Genomic DNA, 23683 nt, shown 5'->3' on the forward strand with positions numbered 1-23683 from the left:
TACTTAGAAGAATATCATCTTTCCAAGTATTATGATTTCGCCAACAAGAAAGAGTGACATTTTGATTAACATATGAATTAACTAATTTAAAAACAACACTCTATATACCACTTTTCATTGATTTAAATAATATTATTTGATAGTATCAAACACCTATCTTCACCTATGTTGCATAATCCGTCTCAAGTCCGGATAAAGATACATGATAGGACGCAATAACATAGTTTGATCCATGTAGCTGACTTTATCTCTACTGGATAAGACTTTGTTCTTGATTTGATAGTATCAAATCATGTACAAATTTGCAATTGTCCCCAAAATAGCACCCCCCACCAGCATAATATCTACATAGCTGCTTTTGCTTGTGGATTTCTCTGTTGTTCAGCAACGGAAGAAGGTGATTAGCACTAGTCAAAGGATTTCTGTGTGCAAACCTGTTTCTCTCACTAGGATGGTATTGGTATTGCCCTTTTTCTTTGGAGTGGAGGTCACCAAGTTGAGCTTTAATGATTGGGTCAGATGAGTGCTTCCAATCTTGCTGGTTATTTACATGGTTAACACCAAATGATGTCGATTCATTCGATCGTCTAGAACTAGCAGACTTACTCCACTGTTCGGTCACTGCTGATGGGAATGGTGGTTTTTCTTGATTAATGGCAGATACAGCTGAACTCTTAGATGGGAATGCTGGTTTTTCTTGATTAATGGCATGAGGATGATGTATTACTGAATGCTTTCTGGAGACCCTGAATATTTGTAGAATGTAGAAAGGACATCACATAATTTTACAAACATAAACAAGAAGACTTGAATTTAAAGTCCTGAATTATTTATGGTACCTGTTTTCCACAATTGCTTGTCTGTTCACTTTTTCTTGTACCCTTGCTTCTCTATCTGCCCGAGCAATAGATCCCCTCGAGTGTTTCTCCGTCAATATTTTCTGCCTTTCCCCTTCATCCTCCCATTTCTGAAGTGGAGAATAGAGACACATATGGTAATAAAGATTAAATGATGAGAGGAAGAAGGTTAAAAAAGAATGATGGGGGAAGAAGGTCTGTCAAACAATGAGAACCTGTCTCAAAGTCTTCAACCTATAAAGGTTTCGACCCTTAATCAATAGGGGATGAAGCGGAGGAAAAGGCTTTTCTCCTTTGCTCCAGAGTACTTCAATCTACATCAGAAAGAAAAAAAGATGCACACATTGTTACTGGAAGGAAAAGGAAGAATGAATGGTTCAAAATGTTGAAAAAAAAAATAGTAGCTTAATTCATGAACTACGGGTTTAACAACGACTATGATAATAGCATTCTTCTACTTGGAAAATAACCTCGGCTTAAATCATTGATGACCAATGCCACCATAAAGTCAGCATCATATAAGAACATTTTTCTCAGGGAATTTCTTAGGTGAAGAGTAGAATTGGGTGAACTAGGAAAATTCTCACTAAAAAGAACAATCCTATTCTTCATTGAAAGGTACAATACACCATAACATTTCCCTTTTTCTTACCGTAAAAGTATGCTGCTGCTTGGCAGTGCCATAGCTTTCTTTCACTATGCGACCTGCAACAGTCCTTTTACCACATGATGGACCGCTGGCACTTCTAGATGCTATGTTGAACCTGAGAAAACCAATTCTGATAAGAAAACAGGAAAAAGATGGCAGTAATTGTAACATCAACAAAACCAATAAGGCAACTCTGTGTACTTATGTGTCAAATTTAAAATAAATGAATAAATAAATGCTGTCTATTAGACGTATTGTATGCTTTCTTGTGTTGTAAGCAAGGTAGATCTTTATTATCAATCACACACTGAAAGTTATTTGAAAAAGGACGAAAGAAGTAAATAAAGAAACAGAAGCAGAACAGCTTACATACATTTCATAAACATTCTGCTCAAACAAAACAACATCCCCAGTGCATGCATCACCTGCATTACACTTTTCATTAGATTCTGAAGACCGTGATATTTAATTATTCAAGAACTATAAGAATATGAGTGGCATAACCACCATAGTTACAACTTTCCAGTCTATAGTGAATTGTAGAAATTGTCTTTACATCCTCATTGACACTAGAATTGTAAAGTGTAAATTTCACCAACTGGTGAAAGGGAAAATATTGGAGTTGATGATGAGTAAAAAACATATACTTTTTAAAACAAAGTACTTAAGGGGCAAAAATGGAGGGGAAAACAAACATCTATAATGTTTCTTTTAATTTTTAAACATATTAGTGAGTATTATCATATTGTTACTTCTAAACATACCTGACAAAAACGAATTCTACAAAGAGGTTTAAAATTTAAATCAACGTATCTCACCAAAGAAAAAAAATTCAACACAAATTTTTTTATTTTGAAAATTATTAGTACTCACTCACCTTTACAGTCCAACACAAAGCTAGAGCGTGGGTACTTTCTTTCGCCTCCACCATTTATGATCCTGGAAATATAGCAGAATCAGAAATGCCATGTGGTTTACCAAAGTAAGAAATTGTTTTATTTTAAATAATAATAATTATAATAACTTACTGCAGATGCTCCTTAATACGCTGGACGAGTACATCCTTATTTCCAGATAGCCTAAGACAATTCTTTCGCAAATACAACTTGCATTCGTCAACTTTCAATCTCTCTAGCATTCCCCCTGCCAGCCAACACAACAACAGAACATCAAGGAAATCTTTCAAAACTAATAACAACCCACCTCAGTGGCTAACAGTTTAGCATTTCAACATCTCTTTGGCAGCGATTGGTTATTGTCCTGAGACAAAAGAGACAAGGACATTGAGGACAAATATATGTTTGGAGAAGGGAAACAAATCAACCAAATAATTCGGAAAAACCAATGAAAAGCCTGAAACATAAATCCAATTAATTTAAAAACCAGTACAGAAAAAACTACATCCCTTTCATTTAAATTCTGAATATGCCTCTCCCAAACTAAGTGCCATTAGAATTCTTTCTAGTTCCATATCTGACATCATAATCTCCAGAGCAGTCCCCTACTACCCTGTCCTTTCTTCCCTTGATCCAATAGAGGAACAATAAACATATTCCAGGACTAATTTTAAGCTAATTTCATTAGATACAAGAAGAATGGAGGCAGGAGGCATATCTCTACTATCTTTGCACAAGGGAGACTTGTTTTCACTACATGAGTAACTAATAATAGCTTAGGGTTTCATTGTCTGTCTACATTTCCTCTATTTAATTCCGCTCATTTGATCATAGACATAAAGAAATCAAGAAACAAATCTCAAATTATAAATATGTATGAGGGAAGAAATAGACACTAACCTTTGATTAACCTTTCAACCCTCTCAAAATTTACTTCGTTAGAAGCAGGTGTTGTTATCTCTATCTCTTCTGGATTTGTACCATCAACAACTCTGAAAGCAAACACCAAATTAAGAGAAGCTCACCATCAACTTGCATAGATTCTGAATCATGATTAGTTCAAACGGGAGAAAGATCAGACAAATAAATACCTTGCTTGTGCCTTGTTCGTGGAAGGTGAGAGTGAGAGGTATGAGAACTTGCTCTCCGTTTCTTCATAAAAGGGATCTCCTTCGAAATCGTCACAGTAGGAACCCTGGTCGCTGCTGAGTTCGTGTGGCTCCAAAGGTGAATGTTTGTTCGCCATTGATTCTGTCTGCTGCTTGAGGCTATTGGGTTCAGACTTGAGAGTTCAGAGGGTTAATACATATGAATATGATTTCATGACCGTTGTCAGAAAGACTTCAAAATTCTAGGAATAATAAATATTAAATAGGACAACAATTTATTTAAATGAATTAGGCGCAGAATGTGCTTGAAATTACAATTTTGTCTCCAACACAAACATCATCATCCCCATATATCGCCCATCTCACCGAGGTTATTCGTTGAATGGGGCGAGTTAAAAAGTTGAAAAGTTCACTCGATTTTTTTTTTTTTTTTAAATTAGGAGGGAGACTCGAACCGAGATTTTAGGCGAAGATGAAGAAATTATATGTCATTTATAACTCGTTGGCAAAGTTTATCTAAGTTAAACTCAATATAATAAAATAATAGAATAAACTATTATTTGTATCCATAAATTTTATATATATTAATAAAAATATTCATTAAATAAAAAAATTAACGTTATATTTATAAAAAATGAGTTTTATATGACAACAATTCTAATTTTTTGTTAACTTTAATAAAATTTTCCACTTTTTTAATTTTAATATGAGGGTGGCTTTGGTGTATTCCATCGATATTGGGGTGTGGCGTGCATTACAGGAGTGTGGTGGCTGCGAAGGTGAAATTGGACGGTCCGATTTGGGGAGTATGAAATCGGACGGTCCGATTACTGGCGTGGATGGTGAACAAATCGGACCGTCCGATTTGCGCACCATAGCCACGCGTCGAGCATGCACGAACCCAGGGAGTGGACCCCTTCTCACATTGGAGTAAAACCCCATCCTTCCATCCAATGCCCCAACTTCGTTCCTCTCTCACTCTCATGTATCTCTTTCAAGTTCCATTTTCTTTCTTCCATTGAAGTTTCAGCAGCAAAAAAATTTAAGGAGGGAAAGTTGAAAAATGCCAAGGAGAAGAAGAACAAAAGATGTGAATCGTCTAGAGTTACACATTGTTAATTATCTTGATCAACCTAATTATGTAAGTTTATTTTATTAAATTAATTTTTTTAATTTAAATAATAATAATAATTAGATTACATGCAATTTTTATAATCAGTGAATGTATGCTGTTAGTTAATTATTTCATGTGTTAGAGTTGTGTAAGTATAATTAGTGATTAGTGACATTAATTTATTTATCCTGAACGAGGTATTATTATTATTATTATTATTATTATTATTATTATTATTATTATTATTATTCTAGTGACCGTTAGTTTAGGGTTAGTTTAGTAAGTTAAACTAGTTTAGATAGTTAATTACTGTAAGAATAATAATAATGTGGTTAGTTAGTAGAATAATGTAATGTATGGTTGTTAATTTAATTTTCATATGTGCCCGTACAATTAAAATAATAATAATAATCATAATAATAATAATAATAATAATAATAATAATAATATACAAGAAAATAGTGGGGAATCAGTTATATAAATATAAATTAGATATTATTAATAGTTATTACTATAAACCAAATAGGATTTAGTTTAGATATTGGAGTTAGAATTAACAGATATAATTTTATATTGCTGTCGAGTAATAATAATAATTAGATTTAATTTTAAATTTATTTGAGTTTAACATTCATTCTATCTATTTACATTAAACGAATGGAAATCGTTATGAAGAAAGATTAGGATGTAGATATTAGAAAATATAGCTTTCATGGAAATAATAGTAATAAGTAGATGTTAAATTTAGTTTCATTTAATGTTTATTAATTATGTTATGTTGCTTATATGATAATGAGAATGCAAGAATGTTAAATATGGTATGTTAATTAAGCATGGTTATATTTGATTAATGTGATATATGGCTATGTTTTGTAGGTTTCACGAATGTTAATATGCGATCATTATATGCCACCGGATCCATATAATCCAATTGTGGAGGGGCATTTGCGGGAGACTGGATTTTATTACGTTTCGCAGATTGGAGTTGTCCAATGTCAATCGGCATTGGTTAACGCTCTGATCGAGAGATGGCGGCCCGAGACGCATACTTTTCATTTTCCAATTGGCGAGTGTTCCGTGACGTTGGAGGATGTGGCGGTAATTTTTGGGCTTCCGACAAATGGTCTTCCAGTTACAGGACCGACTATGAGTAGTTATGAGGCGTTAGAGGTCGAATGCCTCCATCATTTTGGTGTTGCACCCAGGAAGACAGAATGTAGAGGAAGTTTTGTAAAGTTGACTTGGTTTCGGAGACTAAAAGAACATATAGTCTTAGATAATGATATTCAGGTTCAGAGGTATGTAAAGTGTCACATAATGTTATTATTTGGGACTATTATGTTTGGGGACAAGTCTGCGGCAGGAGTGCACTGGAAATTTCTGTCGTTGCTCCGTAACTTCGGCGGGATTAGAGAATTTAGTTGGGGTTCGGCATGTTTGGCGCACTTGTATAGAGCATTGTGTAGGGCTACTCGTGTCAACTGCAAGGAGATTGATGGACCGCTGACCCTTCTGCTTACCTAGGCTTGGATTCGTTTACCATTTCTCTCGCCTATACCAGGCAATCCTCGAGTCTTTCCGCTTGCTAATAGGTAAGTTCAAACATCATCTGCTTTGAATAAGTGCATCACCTTTTAATTGAGAGTTTTATCATAAGTTGTTTATAATGGGCTGTTTGATGTCAGATGGCGTAATTGGGACCGTGATGAACGGGCTTATAGATATCATTCTCTGGCGCACTATAGGAGGGTATTGGACGATCTGCAGGAAGGACAAGTATGTGATATTCAGTTGTCTTTATATTTTTCATTAGAAGTATTATTATCTGGTGTGTAATACTCTATTATCTTCAATGTGTTCAGTTTGTTTGGGAGGCTTATGGAGTTGAGCGCATTGAGGCGGGTCTGATTCCGGCTGACATCCTCCACCACTCGGTTATTTGGAGTGTAACCGTGCCGCTTATCTCTTTTGAATGCATTGAGTGGCATGCGTCTGATAGGTTGAGGAGACAGTTTGGTTTGAGTCAGGGTGTGCCTCAGCAAGAGCGGAACCTAGGTCATGCACATGGCGAGGTCTTGACTGGACCTAAGAATGAAGATTGGTCCGATGTGCATTCATCCTGGGTCATGCAATGGACGAATCGGTATAGTCACATTCTTTCTGATCCACTGGTTCCATTACATAGTCCCTTGGATATTTACATGCAATGGTATCGGGGGGCATATGGTGCCCACTTGCAACTGACAGATCTCGCATTTCAAGAGAATCTAGAGGGCCACCCAACAGATCATCAGGATAACCAACCGCCGCCTCCATCACCGCCCCCACCACCACCCCCAGTTTCTCAGCCAGAAACACAAAAGGCACCTCAGTCATATATTCCTCAGAGTCATCCTGCAGATTACTTTACTCCATCAGTTCCATTACATCAGCAGTATTGGGGTGTTCCACATTTTGACTCAGGAGAACAAGCCTCATTTAGCCAGTTACTTGGATTCATGGCTCCGCAGGATCCGAGTGGTCTTGCTTCAGGTAGGATGTCATTAGACTCGAGAGCTCGACACCACACATCCTCATCACATTCTGGTGGTTGACATTCTATTGATTCGAGTCGGAGTGAAGTTGCCATGGGAGGTGTCATACAGAGCGGGAACCCACGACGTATTCCGATGAGTCTCATTCATGAGAGTAATAAGGCAGCTGCTGATGAGGCTGATGACTACCTAGTAGATCGTCTAGATGATGATGATGATGACGATGACGATGATGACGATGAAGATGAGGATGAGGATGATGATGAGGAAGGTAATGCGGATGATACAAATGGTGACGATGACTCCGACGGCAACGATCCAGCGCCTAGTGCAGGTATATTTATTTGAGAAATACGCTTTATTAGAGCTATATTTAATTGAGAAATACATTTTATTAGAGCTTGCTCTATTTCAATAGGTACGGCCACAAGTCAAAAGGGAAAAGGATATGACCTTAGGACTGATCCTCCACGCCGAAGCGCTAATAGATATACTCCATCTACTTTTAAAAGGGTTGCAAAGAAGTGCAAAAAGTTCTGTGACAAAATGAAGTGGGGAAGAAGAAAGTAGCCTTTTATTCGCGTTGACTATGAATAATTAGAGTTTATGTGATGTACTATTTTTATTGGAGTTTATGTGATGTACTATTTTCATTGGAGTTTATGTTATGTACTATTTTATTTGTGTCTCGTGCAAATAGTCATGTATTATTTTAATTCGCACGTACTATGTTAGTTGGAGTTTATGTGATGTACTATTTTCATTGGAGTTTATGTGATGTACTATTTTATTTGCGTATCGTTCTTTTAGGTCATGTATTATTTTAATTCGCACGTAATATGTCAGTTGGAGTTTATGTGATGTACTATTGTATTTGACATGTACTATGTTAAGTAGAGTTTATGTAACTAAATATGTTTGAGTTCGTGTAACATATTCATATAATGGGTTCAGATAGTCATGAAACAGGATCATAATTTCATACAACAAGTTCATGAGATAGGTTCAAATAACACAGGGTCATATAAGAGGTTCAAATAACACAAGATCATATAATAGGTGCAAATAGTCATGCAACAAAATCATAAATTAATATAGCAAGTTCATGTGGCTGGATCTGCACTTGCACCACCACGTTGACGACATCTGCTACGGCTATGGCCCTCGGCCCCACATTGCTTGCAGCGCCTCGGCGCACGCAGCATCCGAGTGTCCATCTCGTTCAAGAAGCGGGTCATCTTTGGCCGACCTTTGGCTACACGTCTAAGAAACGGATTGCCTACAAAACGAGGTCCATTATAAACGGGCCACGTTGTTGGATTTCCTAATGGCCTAAACCTAGCTCTGTAAACTTTTCGAATTTGATCCATCTTGTATACTTCATGAACATACACCTGCCAATCAAGTCGCTGATTTGCACAACAAGCAAATACATGTCGACACGGAATGCGATCCACTTGGAATTCGCCACAGTCACAAACTCTTCGACGTAGGTCGACTGCGTACTCCACGCCACTAGGCATCTCACGTACCTCAAAGACCTCATTCTGTCTAGCAAAGCAACTAACCTGGATGTTTCCCGATGCCCGCTGATTTGCATGCAATTTAGTCGTCACAACCTCAGAGAACACATGTCCAGCCTTAATACGTGCCTCAATATTGTTGTTGTTGTCTTGAGAAACTGCCACTAACAGACAACCTTTATATTTTCCATACAAATGAGTTCCATCTACCTGCACTATTGGCTTGCAATGTCGGAATGCTCTGATACATGGGTAATAACTCCAGAAGACTCGATGTAAGACACGGATGTCAGGAACCAATTCATCACCCTGGTACGCAGGCATTGTTTCAAAGTGAACGACCGCTGATGGCTCTTTGTGACACATGGCCTCAAACCATATGGGCAAAGCTTCATACGAAGCTTCCCACCCGCCGAAAATTGACTCCACTGCCTTCTGCTTTGCTAACCAGGCTTTCCGATAACTTACAGTGTAATTAAACTTCGACTGTACCTCCGCAATGACTGATTTTACTTTTATAGATGGGTCAACTTCTACCAACGGCTTAATTGCTTCTGCAATTGTGTCGGAACCCAATTTGGAATGATCTTGAGAAATGCATTTGGAATGATCTTGAGAAATGCATGCTCGAGTACACGTGTGACTACCATTGTACCTCCTTACCTCCCAGCAGTACTTTCGGGACATTTTACTCACCCTGATCAGCCAGTCACAACCGGAACCGTACTGTGTACATTTAGCATAGAATGTTGTTGGCTCCGACTCGTACACCCGATAATCCACGCCTCGACGGATTGTATAATCTTTCATCGCCTTAATCACTGCCTCCCTAGAACTGAATTCCATCCCGACCATAAATTCACCATCCGCTAAGGAAGCTCTGCTACATTCACACCAAAAATTATGTACTCTAATTAATAACTATATATTGATCACATAAATATAAATAAGTAATTAAATACATAAGAAATAAAAAATCAACCCAAAAAACTAAACGCTAATTACCGTAGTTATCATAACCGAACCGGTCATCAACCAGGTCAAATGACCGGGTCACTGGTTTATCCGGTTGAACCGGTCATAATTAAATCAAATTATTAAATTATAAGAATAAAATTAGGCTGAACAAAAAAATAAATAATAACACAATCAATATCAATATACCAATGTCGGAATCGGTTTAATTTGAGCCGGACCGGTTTGGTTCGAACCGGTCCGGCTTGGTTCGAACCGGTCCGGTTTGGTTCAAACCAGTCCGGTTTGGTTTGCTCCGGTCCGGTCTGAACCGGTCCGATTTGAACCGAACCTAGCATGTTCGTCATGCTAACTAATATATCTGTCATATTATTCTATCATACATTGTATCAAAACTGCATACCTGCATTCATATACTCAGGAAATTCCGGTGTATGCATGGCCTCCAAGTCCAGTGAGCGCATGAAAGTAGGCTCCACAAACGGATGCTGGTTTACTAGTGCATTTGCCACATCGGCCACCTTTGCCTGCATTGTGTCCTCGGCCTGATCTCCATCTCCACCCGGATCAAGGCATTTATAATTACTTTCGAACTCCTCCTCACTATCACTATTATAATTTTCCATCTCAATATTCCGGTCTGCTTCCGACTGCTCAAACTCAATATACAACTCGATGAATGATATCTGTGAGCGAGTTTCCATGTACACTGAAAACATATCTTGCATGCTCGCTTCATCGGTTACATATTTGATTTGAAACTGAACGAACCCACCAAATACAGATACTAGGTTCCTGTACAAAATGCACGATATTCTCCTACATATTTGAGAATCCATCTTCTCACAAATTACACCTTTTAATTCTTCAAACGACAATGTAAATGGAATAATAATATCCAATGAATTTTCACACACAAATTTTACACCTTCAGCTGTTTGTAATAAAATCTGCCCATGATAATAAATCTTTAATAATACTCTATCATCCATTATGATGTACTCACAGAAAATACTCTCAAACTTACTGCAAATAGGATCTTCAAACAATAAACATGAAAGCTGCTGCCGAAATAATGAAGAAGAAGAAGAAAGAACTAAAGGGGTTTCAGGAGAGAAATTTCACAGACTAACAAAAAATGGAGACTTCGGGTAATGTCGAGGTATATATAAAACCATAAATCGGACGGTCCGACCGCATGCCAATTTTAGTACGCCCTGAAATCGGACCGTCCGATTTTCCTCACTTTCAAATTCAGAATTTTTATCATTCAGCAAATCGGACCATCCGATTTCAGTTAAGTTAACCAAAAATATCGCAGCATCATGTAATCGGACGGTCCGATTACTATGCTCGAAATTTTTCCTGAACCACAAATCGGACCGTCCGATTTGTGCACCCCCTTCTCCAACAAAGAAATCGGACGATCCGATTACTAGCCCCTGCTCAGCTAACTAACGCCGTCACATTACTGTATTATCTCCTCAAACCATCATAACGTTGAATAACACACGTTACTTTCTCATATGAAAATTAATGAGCCAAAATTTTCAAATGATCCTTTTTATTTTTTTCTCCAAATTTTTTACAATTCTTTCCGCTACGAGTACTTTCTCTTATTACTTATTACTACTGTCTTCCCTTCCTTTCTCCAGTGCCACTACTTCCCTTCCTATCATCTTTATTCTCTATCAATTCGTAGTATGCAACACTCAAGAATCCTTTTTTTACCACCACCTCTCCTGATTTCAGAGTATTTGAGGACAAAGTAATTACACAGGAGCTTGTAGAAATCCAAAAACTCACTCTTCTTCGCCACGTCCATATTGACCTTGAAGACGTTCGGGTTAGATGCTGACCAGGTGGCTGTGGTGCGAGATGGAGGCAGAGATTGACTCATCGCAGGAAAGCGCGATCTTAATGTCGCCTGCTCCATGGCCAACTACGCATGGCAAGTTTGCTTTGTCTAAGAGAAGTCGGTTCCGCGCCAACCAAATAGCATGGAGATACTCTAACAGTAGCTCATGTCCCAACTGATCGACGGCACTTAGGAATCTGTTGGAGTTACCGTTGGAGAGAGTCCATGACGTTGAGTTCTACTTCTTTCTCTAGTTCAAAGAGCTGTGCTACTCCTTTTTTGATGTCGTTATTGAAGACTTCCTCTCCACCTTTTTTAATTGGATTAGAGTGTCATTCAATGATGCTAGTCACTTCCTCAGTTGATTCTGAAGCAAAATCAAAGGTATTCGACTTTTAAATTGTTCAATTTGATGCATGATCTATGATCTTTGAATGTTCTTCAGTTGGTATTAGATTTGGTTGTAGTTCAATAGTTCAAAATTTGGCTTCATTTTAATTTTTGCGAATTGCTGAGGTGTGGGAGCGCTGCTCGTTGGAGAAAGACATCAGGTGTTCGATTAAAGTCTCGAATAGGGATGGTGGCTGGCGGCGGCAATGGAGGAAGAACAAGAGTGAGCGTTGTGAAAATTTAGAATTTGGGGAAGAAAATAAAGGGTGAGAATAATTTGCAAATTTTATTGAAAAGTTAACATAAAATTAGAGTTTGAGTACTGCTATCACACAGAACCAATTTATCATGGGTATAACATTAATTTTCTTATTTAATGATATTTTTGTTCGCGTTTACAAAATTTATGGGAATTAATAGTAATTTATTCAATGAAATTAGTTGATATATGTCTTACGAATATATGTAGAAAAATTATTAATAGCATAAAACTTTATTTTTTTAATAAATATAAAATAAATGTATAAAAAACTTAAATTTTTTGTATTTTTAGTAAACTTTTTTAATTTATATTTGTTTTTTGCAGCACAAGTTAGGCAGTCAAACGATTTTTAAATCAAGTCCAATCAAGTGTGCTTATTACACGCACTTTTTCAAAGTCATTACCATCGTCGTTTTTTTCTTTTTCATTGTATTTTTTCTACTCAATTCTTTTACAACAATGTTGTCATCATCATTATTACCGTCGTTTTTTCTTCTCTTATTCTTTTCTAATGTTGTCCTTTTTTCCTTCTTATTTTTTTTTTCTTCAACGCCTTCTTCTTCTCTTATTTGATTTCTTCTATTTATTTTTTTTCTTCCTCCTCATCCTACTTCATTAACATCATGGTGTGGTCTTTTTCGTCTTCTTCTCTTATATATATTCAAAAAATTAGAGTACAAAAATTTTGACTCACATCACATAAATTTTGGTGCACTAGCAAAATATGCACAATATGAAAATTTTAGTATACAATACAAAAATTTTAGTGAACAACACAAAAAATTTGGTACTTTACATAAATTATAAATTTTTAAAATACTACGTGTCCAAAACATTGACACCCAATCAACAAAATGTATGCATTACATAAATTTTTGTGCACAATGCAAAAATTTTTGAAGAATCACATACCAGAACATTGACTCACCCAACTAATAAAATATATTTGCAATAAAATTTATGTGCTATGTGTAAAATGTTTTGTGCTATGAAAAAATTTATGTACTATGTAAAAATTTTTTATGATATATTGATAAGTTTGTGCTATGCACAAAAATTTTAGTGCTATATCAATAAGTTTTTGTATTCTCCAACAAAAATTTTCTGATAAAAAAATAAAAAAAAGTAATGACACTTGTATGTTTTTTTTGTTAGAGTTGTGCCAATTTAATTAAAATTAGTTACAAAATTATTTGTACGCATAGTATCACTGATATATAAAAATATATACAAATATATCTTTTATAAATATTTTTTGTATTATTAGTTTTGATCAATTAATCGCTACAAAATTGAATTGGTTCAAGCAATTTATGGGTTAAACGATTCTCGTATTTTTTTATTACTTTTAAAATTATCAAAAATTAATTCTATCGTACAGTTTGAGAATATGCTTTGTTCCTAGTCGTTAAGTTCAAAAGGAGTTTAATTATGGACTAACATTATAAAATTACAGTTATTTAATTATATTTTTTAAATAATTATTTATATAATTAATATAAAAAAATTATTATTTTTGTTGATGTATCCATATGTATTTTAATATATATATATATATATATATATATATAATTATTTTATATTGACAATACATTAAAATTAAATTTTTTTAAAAAATTTAAATTGCTAATTTAAAAATTCTAAATATAATGTCTAAAAATATATTTACAAAATATATTTTTTAATATTAAAATCACCGCCAACCCATCAAAAATTCATAACGCCCTCTTTCAAGGCAATGCTAGGTATTTTTAAGATTAAATATAAACATTAGATTTTATTATACAAAAAAAGCCAACCAAATCTCATTTACTAAATTAACGAATACATTAAAGATATAATCATTCATATATTTTTATTTATTAATTTAAGCTTTTAAGCTTTTGAAAAGTCATTTCATAATATTAGATCAAAATTTAAAATTTAAAATTCAATCCTTGTAAATTTGGAAAAAAAAATCTTAATGTAAAACAAATAAAAAAGGAGAAAAAATACCCATACAAAATTTATACAAAAGTAATGCTCTAAAATAACATAAAAAACTTGTTAGAGATATAATAATTTATATATTTCTGTCTATCAATTTCAAGCTAGATACGTGATTTTACTACATAAACAAACCCATAAGTTCTTTAGAAAAGAATTATATAAACAATCTCTTATGTCTCATGTAAATACAATTAATTTCTACTTTAAAAGGCACAACATTAACACCACAGAATAAGATAAAAAGAAAGAAAGTTCATCGTTTTTCCATACAAATTGTGTTTAATTGACAATCGAAGATAGTGGGAAAAAAAAAAGAAAGGGAGGAGGGGGAGGGTTGGGAAGAAAATATGCATAAAATAAAGTATATATAATAAATGCACTTCAATCATGTCTTTTTCGAGTAAATAGTCAAATTAGTTTCTAAAAAATCACTCATTTTTAAAATTGGTCTCCAAAAGATTTTTTTAATCAAATTCGTCCTTTAAATATTTTAAATTAGTCATGTTAGTCCTTCTATTATTTTGTTTGTTAATGGTGTCAAATTTGCTAATGTGACACATTAAATAACACTCCAACACATACCTATCAGTCTTAATTGACTATTAACATAATAAATTTATTAAATTAGATCAAATCAAAACCTAATTGTGAGGAGAACTTGAGGCATTGGAATACCTCAATTTGGAGTTGATTTTATCTAATTTTATAAACTAATCATGTTAATAGTCAATTAAGACTTTTAAGTGTGTGTTGGAATATCACTTAACATGTCACATTAGCATATTTTGACACCATTAACAAACAATGTGATCAAAGGACTAACATGAGTAATTTAAAACCTTTAAAGGACGAATTTGATTAACAAAATCTTTCAGGGACTAATTTGAAAAACTAGTGATTTTTCAGAGACTAATTTGACCATTTACTCTATCTTTCCCGCAGGGACAGAGAAAGAGAGAGCCTTGAATATTTACAAGTGCTACACACCCCTCATGATCATTCACACTATTTTCTCCCCTTTTGATCTCTTATCTGTTGAGAAAATAATTCACACATCCAATGGATCATTTGTTGCTCCACCAAAAGCAGCAACACTGAAGAAGCAAAAACAAACAAATACAAGGATCAGTATGGTGAATATTCCAAACTTATCCATCTATGTCTCATAACATTCCGCTAAGTTGGAAAGAAAAATGAGATTCAACAGGCTTATTTGCTTTGTCCTTTCTAATTTTAGGATTTTGTGAAAGAAAACCGTGAAAATAAAAGCATGTTTTCTTTTTCTACAATTTTTTTCACAAAATCTTTAAAACAAAAAATGCCAAAAATAAAAACACAAACCAAAACACATCCTTGGATACTTTAGTAGGTCCCACACGCATTGGAATTTATTGATTGAAGGGTGTTCAAACCTACTTAACCAATTTGTGTACTTTTGAGGAGGTTAATCCATTGCATGCATACCTGTGCTTTGTCATTGCTAGGTTGGTTCCGGATAAGGTGTGGTCTCTGGTTAGGTGTTCCTGGAGTAACTCCAGCTCCACCCTGTCTCTCCTCCCTCACTTTGTTAAAAATGTGAGTATAGCCATCAGCTGATGCAGGGTTACTAACATCCCACTCACCAAACTTTGGAACAGCTGCTCCTTTGTCAGGCTGCCATATCAGAATGCTTAAACTCAGCATTTTTTGTTAAGCTAACACGTATAAAAAGAGAGGTGAAATCTTGGAAGTTTGATGACTGATGAATCATTGATGTAATATGAAAAAAATTACGTGTACACATGGTGTGGAACACCCTAAAGACTCACACTCCATCCACTACGACATGTGATCCCAGTAATATAATGCAACTCATGTAATATATACCAAAAGCTCTTAAAGTTTCATATAATGCATGGCTATCAAGAAAGAATTGGACTAAGAAAACTAACAGTTTCATCGCCACGATTGGCTGGTCTTAACCGAGATCTTCCTGGTGTTCCGTGGCTGCTATCATAGGAATTCTTTCCTTCCCATGATGGACTATCCCTGCCGGGGGCTCTAGCCTGGCGATGAAGGGGAGAACGTTCAATGCTGTATTCAGAACCAGTACTTTGTCTAGAAGGTCTTCTGCGGTTATCAGCAGAACCTACTCCATGGCCTGCTTGACGAGCAGGAGAGTCAACAAAAGGCTTAGGATTACCGTCATCGTTGCTCTTCTGTAACTCATGTGATGATCTCGCTGATCCCTTTCCAGATGGATGCTCTGAATCAGCTCTCAGTTTGACCGGAGGTAGCTGATCAGATGATGAATTATCAAATGATAAATCCGGATTCTCCTCAGGGTCATTCGGGTTTATCATCTTCGTGCCTGTTCGATCTTTCCGGGCCTTGTCAAAATAAGCTGTATAAGGAACATTTTCTCCACTTTCCCAATTGCCAAATTTTGGTACATGAGAACGTTGCTGTCAAATTGAGACATTGAAAAGAAGTACGTTAAGTATAAAGAATAGCAGCAGAAATACCAAATAACAAGTTCTCTTTCTCTTTTCATGGCAATAAATGGTACTTTAGCGAGTTGAATCAAATTGAAGCAAAAAATGTTCCACATGTAAGGTTACTTTATAAGAGAACACAAAGATACAATTGGAAGAAATTTACACAGCATTTGTCCACATTTGACCAACTCATGAGTCATGACAATCTTTTACTAACATTGAAAAGTAAACACAGCCAATATTAGGTTGTGTAAATAAATATAAATATGATTTTTACTTTTAGTCTATAATCATTTCATTCAAACATGCTCAAGTCAAGAGAACGTAGAGAAATTTAGCTTCACAAGTTCCCTAAGTACTGTAGGCTAATAATCTTATAGCAAAGCTTTTTGCCACTAACTACACGGATCACAAGTCGTGTTAACCTAATCCAGAGTGTACACCATGTTTGTAGGCAAATAATTTGAACCTAAGCTTTTCGGCTACAACTTTACTCGGTCCCTCTCTACCTTTGACTACTGTATGGGATGTTTCCATCTGATCTTCTCTTACCAAGGGTTTCTACAAGCCTTGTCAGCATGGTGAAAGTGAGCCAAATTAAGCCGATCAAGGCTAAGTTCATGTTCATCTCACAAAAATTGAACTTGATTCACCAGCTCGACTAATCAATAATTGCGCCTAATGTAAGGTTCAAGCCAACTCACCAAAAGCTTATGAATTGTCTTGAACTCACAAGCTGACTTAAATAACATGAACATAATTGCTATGAACTATAACTTATTAAAAAACTATCAATTATATATATTTATTAATATATATGATACAAGACCTCTATCATAATTATATTTTACTAGCATATTACTTAATAGGCACTGACATGCCCATTAACCACCTTTCAAATAAAATAGTAATAACAAATATAAGGTTAGTTAAAATGGTAAATATGTAATATTCTAACTAAAAAATTTTAGATTCAAGTCTTCGAAATGGCAAAAATATATTTTTTTTTATAAGTTATATATCACAAAGGGCATTTTAGGGGAAGAATTTTGTGCACCAAATTCTTCACATAGTCCCTATATATATATATATATATATATATATATATATATATATATATATATATATATATGTATATATATATATTGCAGACATACTATTATAAATTAAAAATAAAAAAAGGTAATACATATTATGTAAATCTTTATAATAATATATATATAATCGAGTCAACTCACAAACTCATGAGCGAAACTTATTAAGCCAATAAGCCATTAATGAGTCAAGCTTGAGCTGGCTCACAAGTTAACCTGAATCACTTCCAAACCTACTTATTGGTTTCCTCATATCACAAAACTACCTCAGGCAATATTCTAGCATCTTTTCTACAATAGGTGATTGTTAGGGCTTATAGGATGCCCAAAGTCTCAATTTTCTAGCCATGTTACCGTGACCGCCAAAACTAATCCACATATTTTCCAAAGAAGAACTAAACTTAAGCCCTTTCTACCATACAAATCATAAATTAGAAGACATAAAACATATTGATTGAACTTCAACTACAACTGTTTTCTGTTATTTAATCAAAATGATGCTTTTAGCGATTTCTTAGTTCAATTTATAGTGATCAAGCTTAGTTCCCCATTATTTATGTTAACTAATACATATTTGCAACATCAGTTAAGTCTGAATCCCACAAGTTCAATTTTCACTATTTTTTTCCATCAGAACAGATGCCACCTGCAAAGTAATATTCTCAGGTATTGGCGTCTGGCAAGTTATCGCACCAAAGGGAATAACACCTGCAACCTTACAACCAATTTCACTTACGAGAATGGTTGTTTCATCCCTAAAATAAATAAATAAAATGTCTCTCTTGTTAAACGTAAGCAGGGAAGTTGAGATTTCCTTTTTTTTTTGTTATGCATGGTATTCCAAGGCTTGGTTTGGTAAAGCTTTTCCAAGAGGTGCTTGTGCTTTTTAAAAGCACAAGCTTCTTATTTTGTGTTTCGTAAATAAAAAATAATATGTGCTTGTACTTGCAGTTTTTAAAAGATCGGAGTACTTCTGAAAACACTAAGGTGGAACTTTTCAAAATTGGCTTATACTTTTCAAAATTTAAAAGTCTAATATAACCTCATATATTAACTAATTTTCAAATTTGATACTTAAATTTATGTCTCTTATAGTATTTTTAAATTTTAAAAACTATTTTACCAAACGTAATTGTTGTTGCTTGTGTTTATTGAAAGTCATTTTTAATTTTTTACCAAACATAAATGCTACACTTCTTAAAATAATCATCTTTTAAAAAGCTAACTTTTACAAGCTACTTTTGAAAAATAAAAGTTTTACCGAACTAAGCTTAAGTCCCTTAACAAGTCTAAGGGTCAGTATTCAGTATTTAAGGTGAACATTTCAGCTGATCAAAGTTATTCTGTTAACTCAAACGTAAGACTAAGGCTTAGTTTGGTAAAGCTTTTACTTTTTAAAAGTAGCTTATAAAAGTTAACTTTTAAAAGATAGCTTTTTAAAAGTTGTAGCATTTATGTTTGGTAAATCAAATCAAAAACAACTTTTAATAAACATAAGCAACATCAATTGTGTTTGGTAAAATAGCTTTTAAAATTTAAAAATACTATAATAGACATAAATGTAAACATTAAATTTGAAAATTAGTTAACATATGAGGTTATATTAGACTTTTAAATTTTGAAAAGCACAAGCCAACTTTGAAAAGCTCCCTCCTAGGTACTTTCAAAAGCGCCCCTAACTTTTAAAAGCCGCAAGCACAAGCACTTGAGCTTTTTAATTTACCAAACGCAAAATGACGTGCTTGTGCTTTTTAAAAGCACAAGCACCTCCTGAAAAAGCTTTACCAAACCCAGCCTAAAGCATAAGAACAAACACCAATGTATATGTTGCTCAGCTGGAAGAAACTTTTGCTAGGTGAATCAGAGATTTTAGGTTCAATTCCTATGCATATAAGACTTACTAAAACTCGGAAGGGAGAGCTTTGCCTCCTAAGTGGTCCTACCCAGCCAGAGCAGAGGAGTCCCTCCAAATGAAGGATTACTTGTTTCAACCAAAAAACGCAGAAGAACATACTCACACACAGCGCTCAAAGCTGATTGAGGTCTCTTTTCTTTGACTAATCCAAATATACAATTTAGCAATTCACTACAAGTACAAAGTATCATAGTTTCTTGATTAATTATGTAGATGATCCATACCCTAGAAAATTTTGAATTTTAAGGTATATATCCACCTCTATACACAAGGCTACAAGCTAACTTCTTAAAGCAGCATAATCCATGGCATAAGAATCTTATTGAATATCAGAAAAACTTAAGCTGCTAATTGTTAATTTGGCTGCAGACGAAACGAGTTGACCAAGAAATTTGGTCAACCATCTCAAAGTCTAGAAGATGAAAAGAAACTCAAAATACAGAAGAATAAGAAAAACCTCACCTAACATAGCAAAAACATAAAACATAATGCAAGACATTGAATTCCTCTATATAATTAAAATAAAAAATAAAAAATAAAAAGGAAAAAGAAAATTTCCTAACCAATTTGTACAATTTTCTCAGCAATCACAAACAGATAGAACGTAAAAAAACTATGACAAAAACTAAAAATTAAAAAACTTACTGTCATTTCTAACCAGGCTTGGGAAAATCTCCAGAAAGTTCAGAGCAGAACGGAGCAAAATGGAGAGGCGGCGGTGATTGAGCGAAGAGAAGAACGGAGCACTGGAGACGAGGTGGAGAAGGCGAAGAACGGAGCAGAACGGAGACGCGGCGGTGGCCGGCGAAGAAACGAAGGCTACACGGCGATGGTGAGGGATCAGAGCTGGAGCCTGTGACGCTGAGTTATGTGAGAAAGAGGAGAGAGAGCTTAATTACAAGAGAGAGAGGTTTATCAACCGTTAACCGGAGCCACCGGTAATGTTTGACCATTACTTTTTTCCCCGGTGTCTTTGTATTATTATTATTATTATTATTATTATTATTATTATTATTATTATTATTATTATTATTATTATTATTATTATTATAAGTTTTCTGTTTTCAAAATTCTGTGTCTACCAAGTCATTACATTTCATGAAATTAATTAATTAATTAATTAAGTAGTTTTAAAAAATAATTTGACAAGAAGTAAGAAATATTTCATTGAACTCATGTGACTCTATCACTCTAGGTTCCATGCCATAAAATTGGCAATACTTAATATGCACTTAATAATTAGGTATTTATTTTAGTACTATAGTAAATTTATACGTAATTGTGGGTAAATAATAAAACGATGTGAATTATATTATTTACGTTAGTATTTAATTTTTTTTAAAATATATATATAATATATTAATATTTTTATTAAAATATTGTTTATTTAATTTTATAAAAAAATTTAACTATTATTTTTTTATGTTTGATAAAAGTTACTCCTTTAAATTAATTAAAATTTAAAATTTAACTAACTTTAATTTTATGATTTTAAATTTTAAATAATTTTAAAAAAATAAAACAAAAATGTATTTGGTTATTCATTTACTCTAAAAAATTTTGCTTTAATCTTATTGATGCTTCCATGAACCCTAAAACATTTTTTTTAAAACATATTTTTTTAAAAAAGAAACTCATTTAATTTAAAAACATATATTTGTATTAAAAACAAATATGAAAGTATGAGAAGTAATTAAGCATTATATACTCTTGTTAGTAAATTATATAAACTATTTTTGTGTGAGTATATTATGCGAAGAGTATGTGATGTTTTTCATAATCTCATATTCTTTTAAATAAATTGGTACTATATTAAAGTGAATTCTAAAAAAAATGTTTTAAAGTCAATTTTAATATATTTTTATTTACAATATATTTTAATAAATGATAAATACTTTTTTTACTCTCAACATTTATATTTGATTTTAATTTCGTTTGTAAGGTCTGATTTTGATTTTACTCCTAATTTTTCAAATAGGGACATATAAGTATATGACATTTGATAATATACCTGCGAAGTACAATTTTTAGATCCAATTTTGTGTCAAATTCACACACACTTAAAATTAATAGTTCCTTGTATAAAAGTTAACAACCAACTCAACATCATAAACTTTTTCACAATATTAAAATTTGTTGAAAGTCTTTTAGGGTCGAGGCCCATAGCCCCTCGCCCACTAACCAACGTCCGTCATTGCTTATAACGCATTTGTTGCTTTTTAAAAGACCATATTTGGGTTGAAACTTTGATTTCCACGAATTTTATTTAAAGATTTATCGTTGGTCAATAGATTATTGTATACATAAGATAAAATTTGAATTTTTACATTTATTTAAACGAATAAGTAAGCTAATTATTCAACTAATCCAAATTAATTATATGTGTATATATATTGTAATACTTAAAATTAGAGATTATCCAACCCATTTAAAAAAAAAAAGTTAAAAGAAAAGTGTCTGACCATGTGCAACCACTTGGAGTGTTGCGTGGATTCTGGTTTGTTTTTTAATGTTATTACACAAATGAGATGTAAGAGATTTGATTTTACGACCAAATATTTTTATTTTTTATTTTTTATGGGGATTTAACCACCAAATTATAGGCTAAAGGAAAAAAAAAAAGAAGAATCAAATGGAATGCAAGAAATTTAATTGAGTTTAACGTTCTTAAGAATTTAACTATGGCCTTAGTTAAAGATTTTTGGGTGCCCATTGAACCATCAATATTTGAGTCCTATTTTTTATGATGGTGTTAGACAAAAAATATTATTTTTTATAAAAAAATTATGAAAAAAATGTTAGTTATAAGTTGATATTTTTTAATATAATATTTATATTTATTTTATTTAAATTAGGTCATTTGACCGTTTAATTTTTTTTTTGAATTGATATCAAGCAAGAATAGTTATAAAAAGAGTAATTTAAATTGGCCGAAAAATAGAGTGTTGTGTATAATAGTTGACATAAAAAGTCTATAAATAGGTCTCAAACAAGTATTGTAAGAGAGTTCAATTCTTTTAAAAAATATTTAAAAATCCAAAATATTCTCAGCTCCTCACAAAATAAAAATTGAAAATTTTAAGTAATTCTTCTGAACTCAAACACTTATAATTTATTTTTTTTCTATTTTTATTAATACAATTTTTTTACTTTTATGTATTTTTCTCTTTTGCGTTCATGTTTTTTTCTTTATCTTTTTTTTTTAATTTTTTTTGTTTTAATTTCTAGAATTTACTTTACTTTTAACACTTTGTATTTCTTTATTTATTTATTATTTTTATTCTTTTAATTTTTATTAATATTATAATTGTGATATTAAAATACCTATAATTTTTTTAAACATTAACAAAATTTAAATAAAACATATGAACATAGAAATTTTTCAACGATAATTTTTTTCTTTCAATATTACCACTAGTTGAGAGACCAAGATACTTAACCACTTTAATCAATCTTACACTAGTTGACTTGGTGAAAGTTAATAATAATAGTTAATGTAGCAAATTATAAATTTATTTTATTTATTTATAATTATGATAGTTTTTTTTTCATTTAAATAATTATGACATAGTTAACGTGACGACGTGAATCCACCAACTTGCCACAAATGCCCAACAACCGAAAACGATCACTCTCAGCCTTAAAAAATCCAAACCATACACAGCTCAGAGACCTCATTTCATTACACAATAATGTCACTAATGCCCCACCTTTTCATCAATGGCTGGCATTATGTACCCCCTTTGTGAGTACTCAATTTTACCCAATTCGATCAATTAGAGTATATTCTATCTATTCTATTCGTATTTTTAATATATTATTAATGCGGTTAGATATTTATTAAAATTTATTCTTTAATTAGTCAACATTTATAAAAATTTAAAAAGTTAATTATAATAATTATTTTTAAATATTATATTTCAAATCTTTTCTCTTATATATCTAAATTTTAAAATTATATCTCCTTGAGTTAGAATATTCAAATTTAAATTTAAATCTAATAAAATAAAAATAACAAATTAAAATTAAATTCTAACAAAA

At 33.0% G+C, this 23683-nt stretch overlaps 2 protein-coding genes across 3 annotated transcripts; both read right to left on the reverse strand.

Annotated features, from left to right (window-relative positions):
* Positions 1–85: 85 nt before the first annotated feature.
* On the reverse strand, positions 86–3878 carry LOC112710357 (zinc finger CCCH domain-containing protein 62). 2 transcript variants are annotated; one of them, XM_025762534.3, is made up of 9 exons: positions 3494–3878; positions 3303–3394; positions 2535–2649; positions 2384–2445; positions 1880–1931; positions 1510–1621; positions 1073–1171; positions 840–967; positions 86–746 (listed from the first exon to the last, which is right to left on the reverse strand). In XM_025762534.3, exons 1-9 carry the CDS (start codon positions 3646–3648, stop codon positions 251–253), a joined length of 1311 nt encoding a protein of 436 aa, XP_025618319.1. In that variant the 5' UTR covers positions 3649–3878; the 3' UTR covers positions 86–250. The 2 variants fall into 2 exon arrangements, with proteins under 2 accessions (XP_025618319.1, XP_025618320.1); XM_025762535.3 differs by having other exon boundaries at positions 2535–2766.
* A 10417-nt stretch (positions 3879–14295) lies between these two features.
* LOC112710360 (RPM1-interacting protein 4) lies at positions 14296–20535 on the reverse strand. The gene is made up of 4 exons (XM_025762536.3): positions 20288–20535; positions 16088–16600; positions 15621–15809; positions 14296–15250 (listed from the first exon to the last, which is right to left on the reverse strand). Exons 1-4 carry the CDS (start codon positions 20291–20293, stop codon positions 15221–15223), a joined length of 738 nt encoding a protein of 245 aa, XP_025618321.1. The 5' UTR covers positions 20294–20535; the 3' UTR covers positions 14296–15220.
* Between the last annotated feature and the right edge of the window lie 3148 nt (positions 20536–23683).

Source organism: Arachis hypogaea, chromosome 9, assembly GCF_003086295.3.
Source record: "Arachis hypogaea cultivar Tifrunner chromosome 9, arahy.Tifrunner.gnm2.J5K5, whole genome shotgun sequence".
Classification (NCBI taxonomy): domain Eukaryota; kingdom Viridiplantae; phylum Streptophyta; class Magnoliopsida; order Fabales; family Fabaceae; genus Arachis; species Arachis hypogaea.

What these genes read in the sequence shown, in the direction of transcription:
- LOC112710357 (XM_025762534.3), bottom strand. Translation starts at nt 3,648, where the DNA reads ATGGCGAACAAACATTCACCTTTGGAGCCACACGAACTCAGCAGCGAC. An exon ending in CGTATTAAGGAGCATCTGCA is followed by an intron (nt 2,446 to 2,534) that starts GTAAGTTATTAT and finishes CTATATTTCCAG; the next exon opens with GATCATAAATGGTGGAGGCG. An exon ending in CTTTGTGTTGGACTGTAAAG is followed by an intron (nt 1,932 to 2,383) that starts GTGAGTGAGTAC and finishes AGTGTAATGCAG; the next exon opens with GTGATGCATGCACTGGGGAT.
- LOC112710360 (XM_025762536.3), bottom strand. An exon ending in CCAATCGTGGCGATGAAACT is followed by an intron (nt 15,810 to 16,087) that starts GTTAGTTTTCTT and finishes CTGATATGGCAG; the next exon opens with CCTGACAAAGGAGCAGCTGT. An exon ending in CTAGCAATGACAAAGCACAG is followed by an intron (nt 15,251 to 15,620) that starts GTATGCATGCAA and finishes TTGCTTCTTCAG; the next exon opens with TGTTGCTGCTTTTGGTGGAG.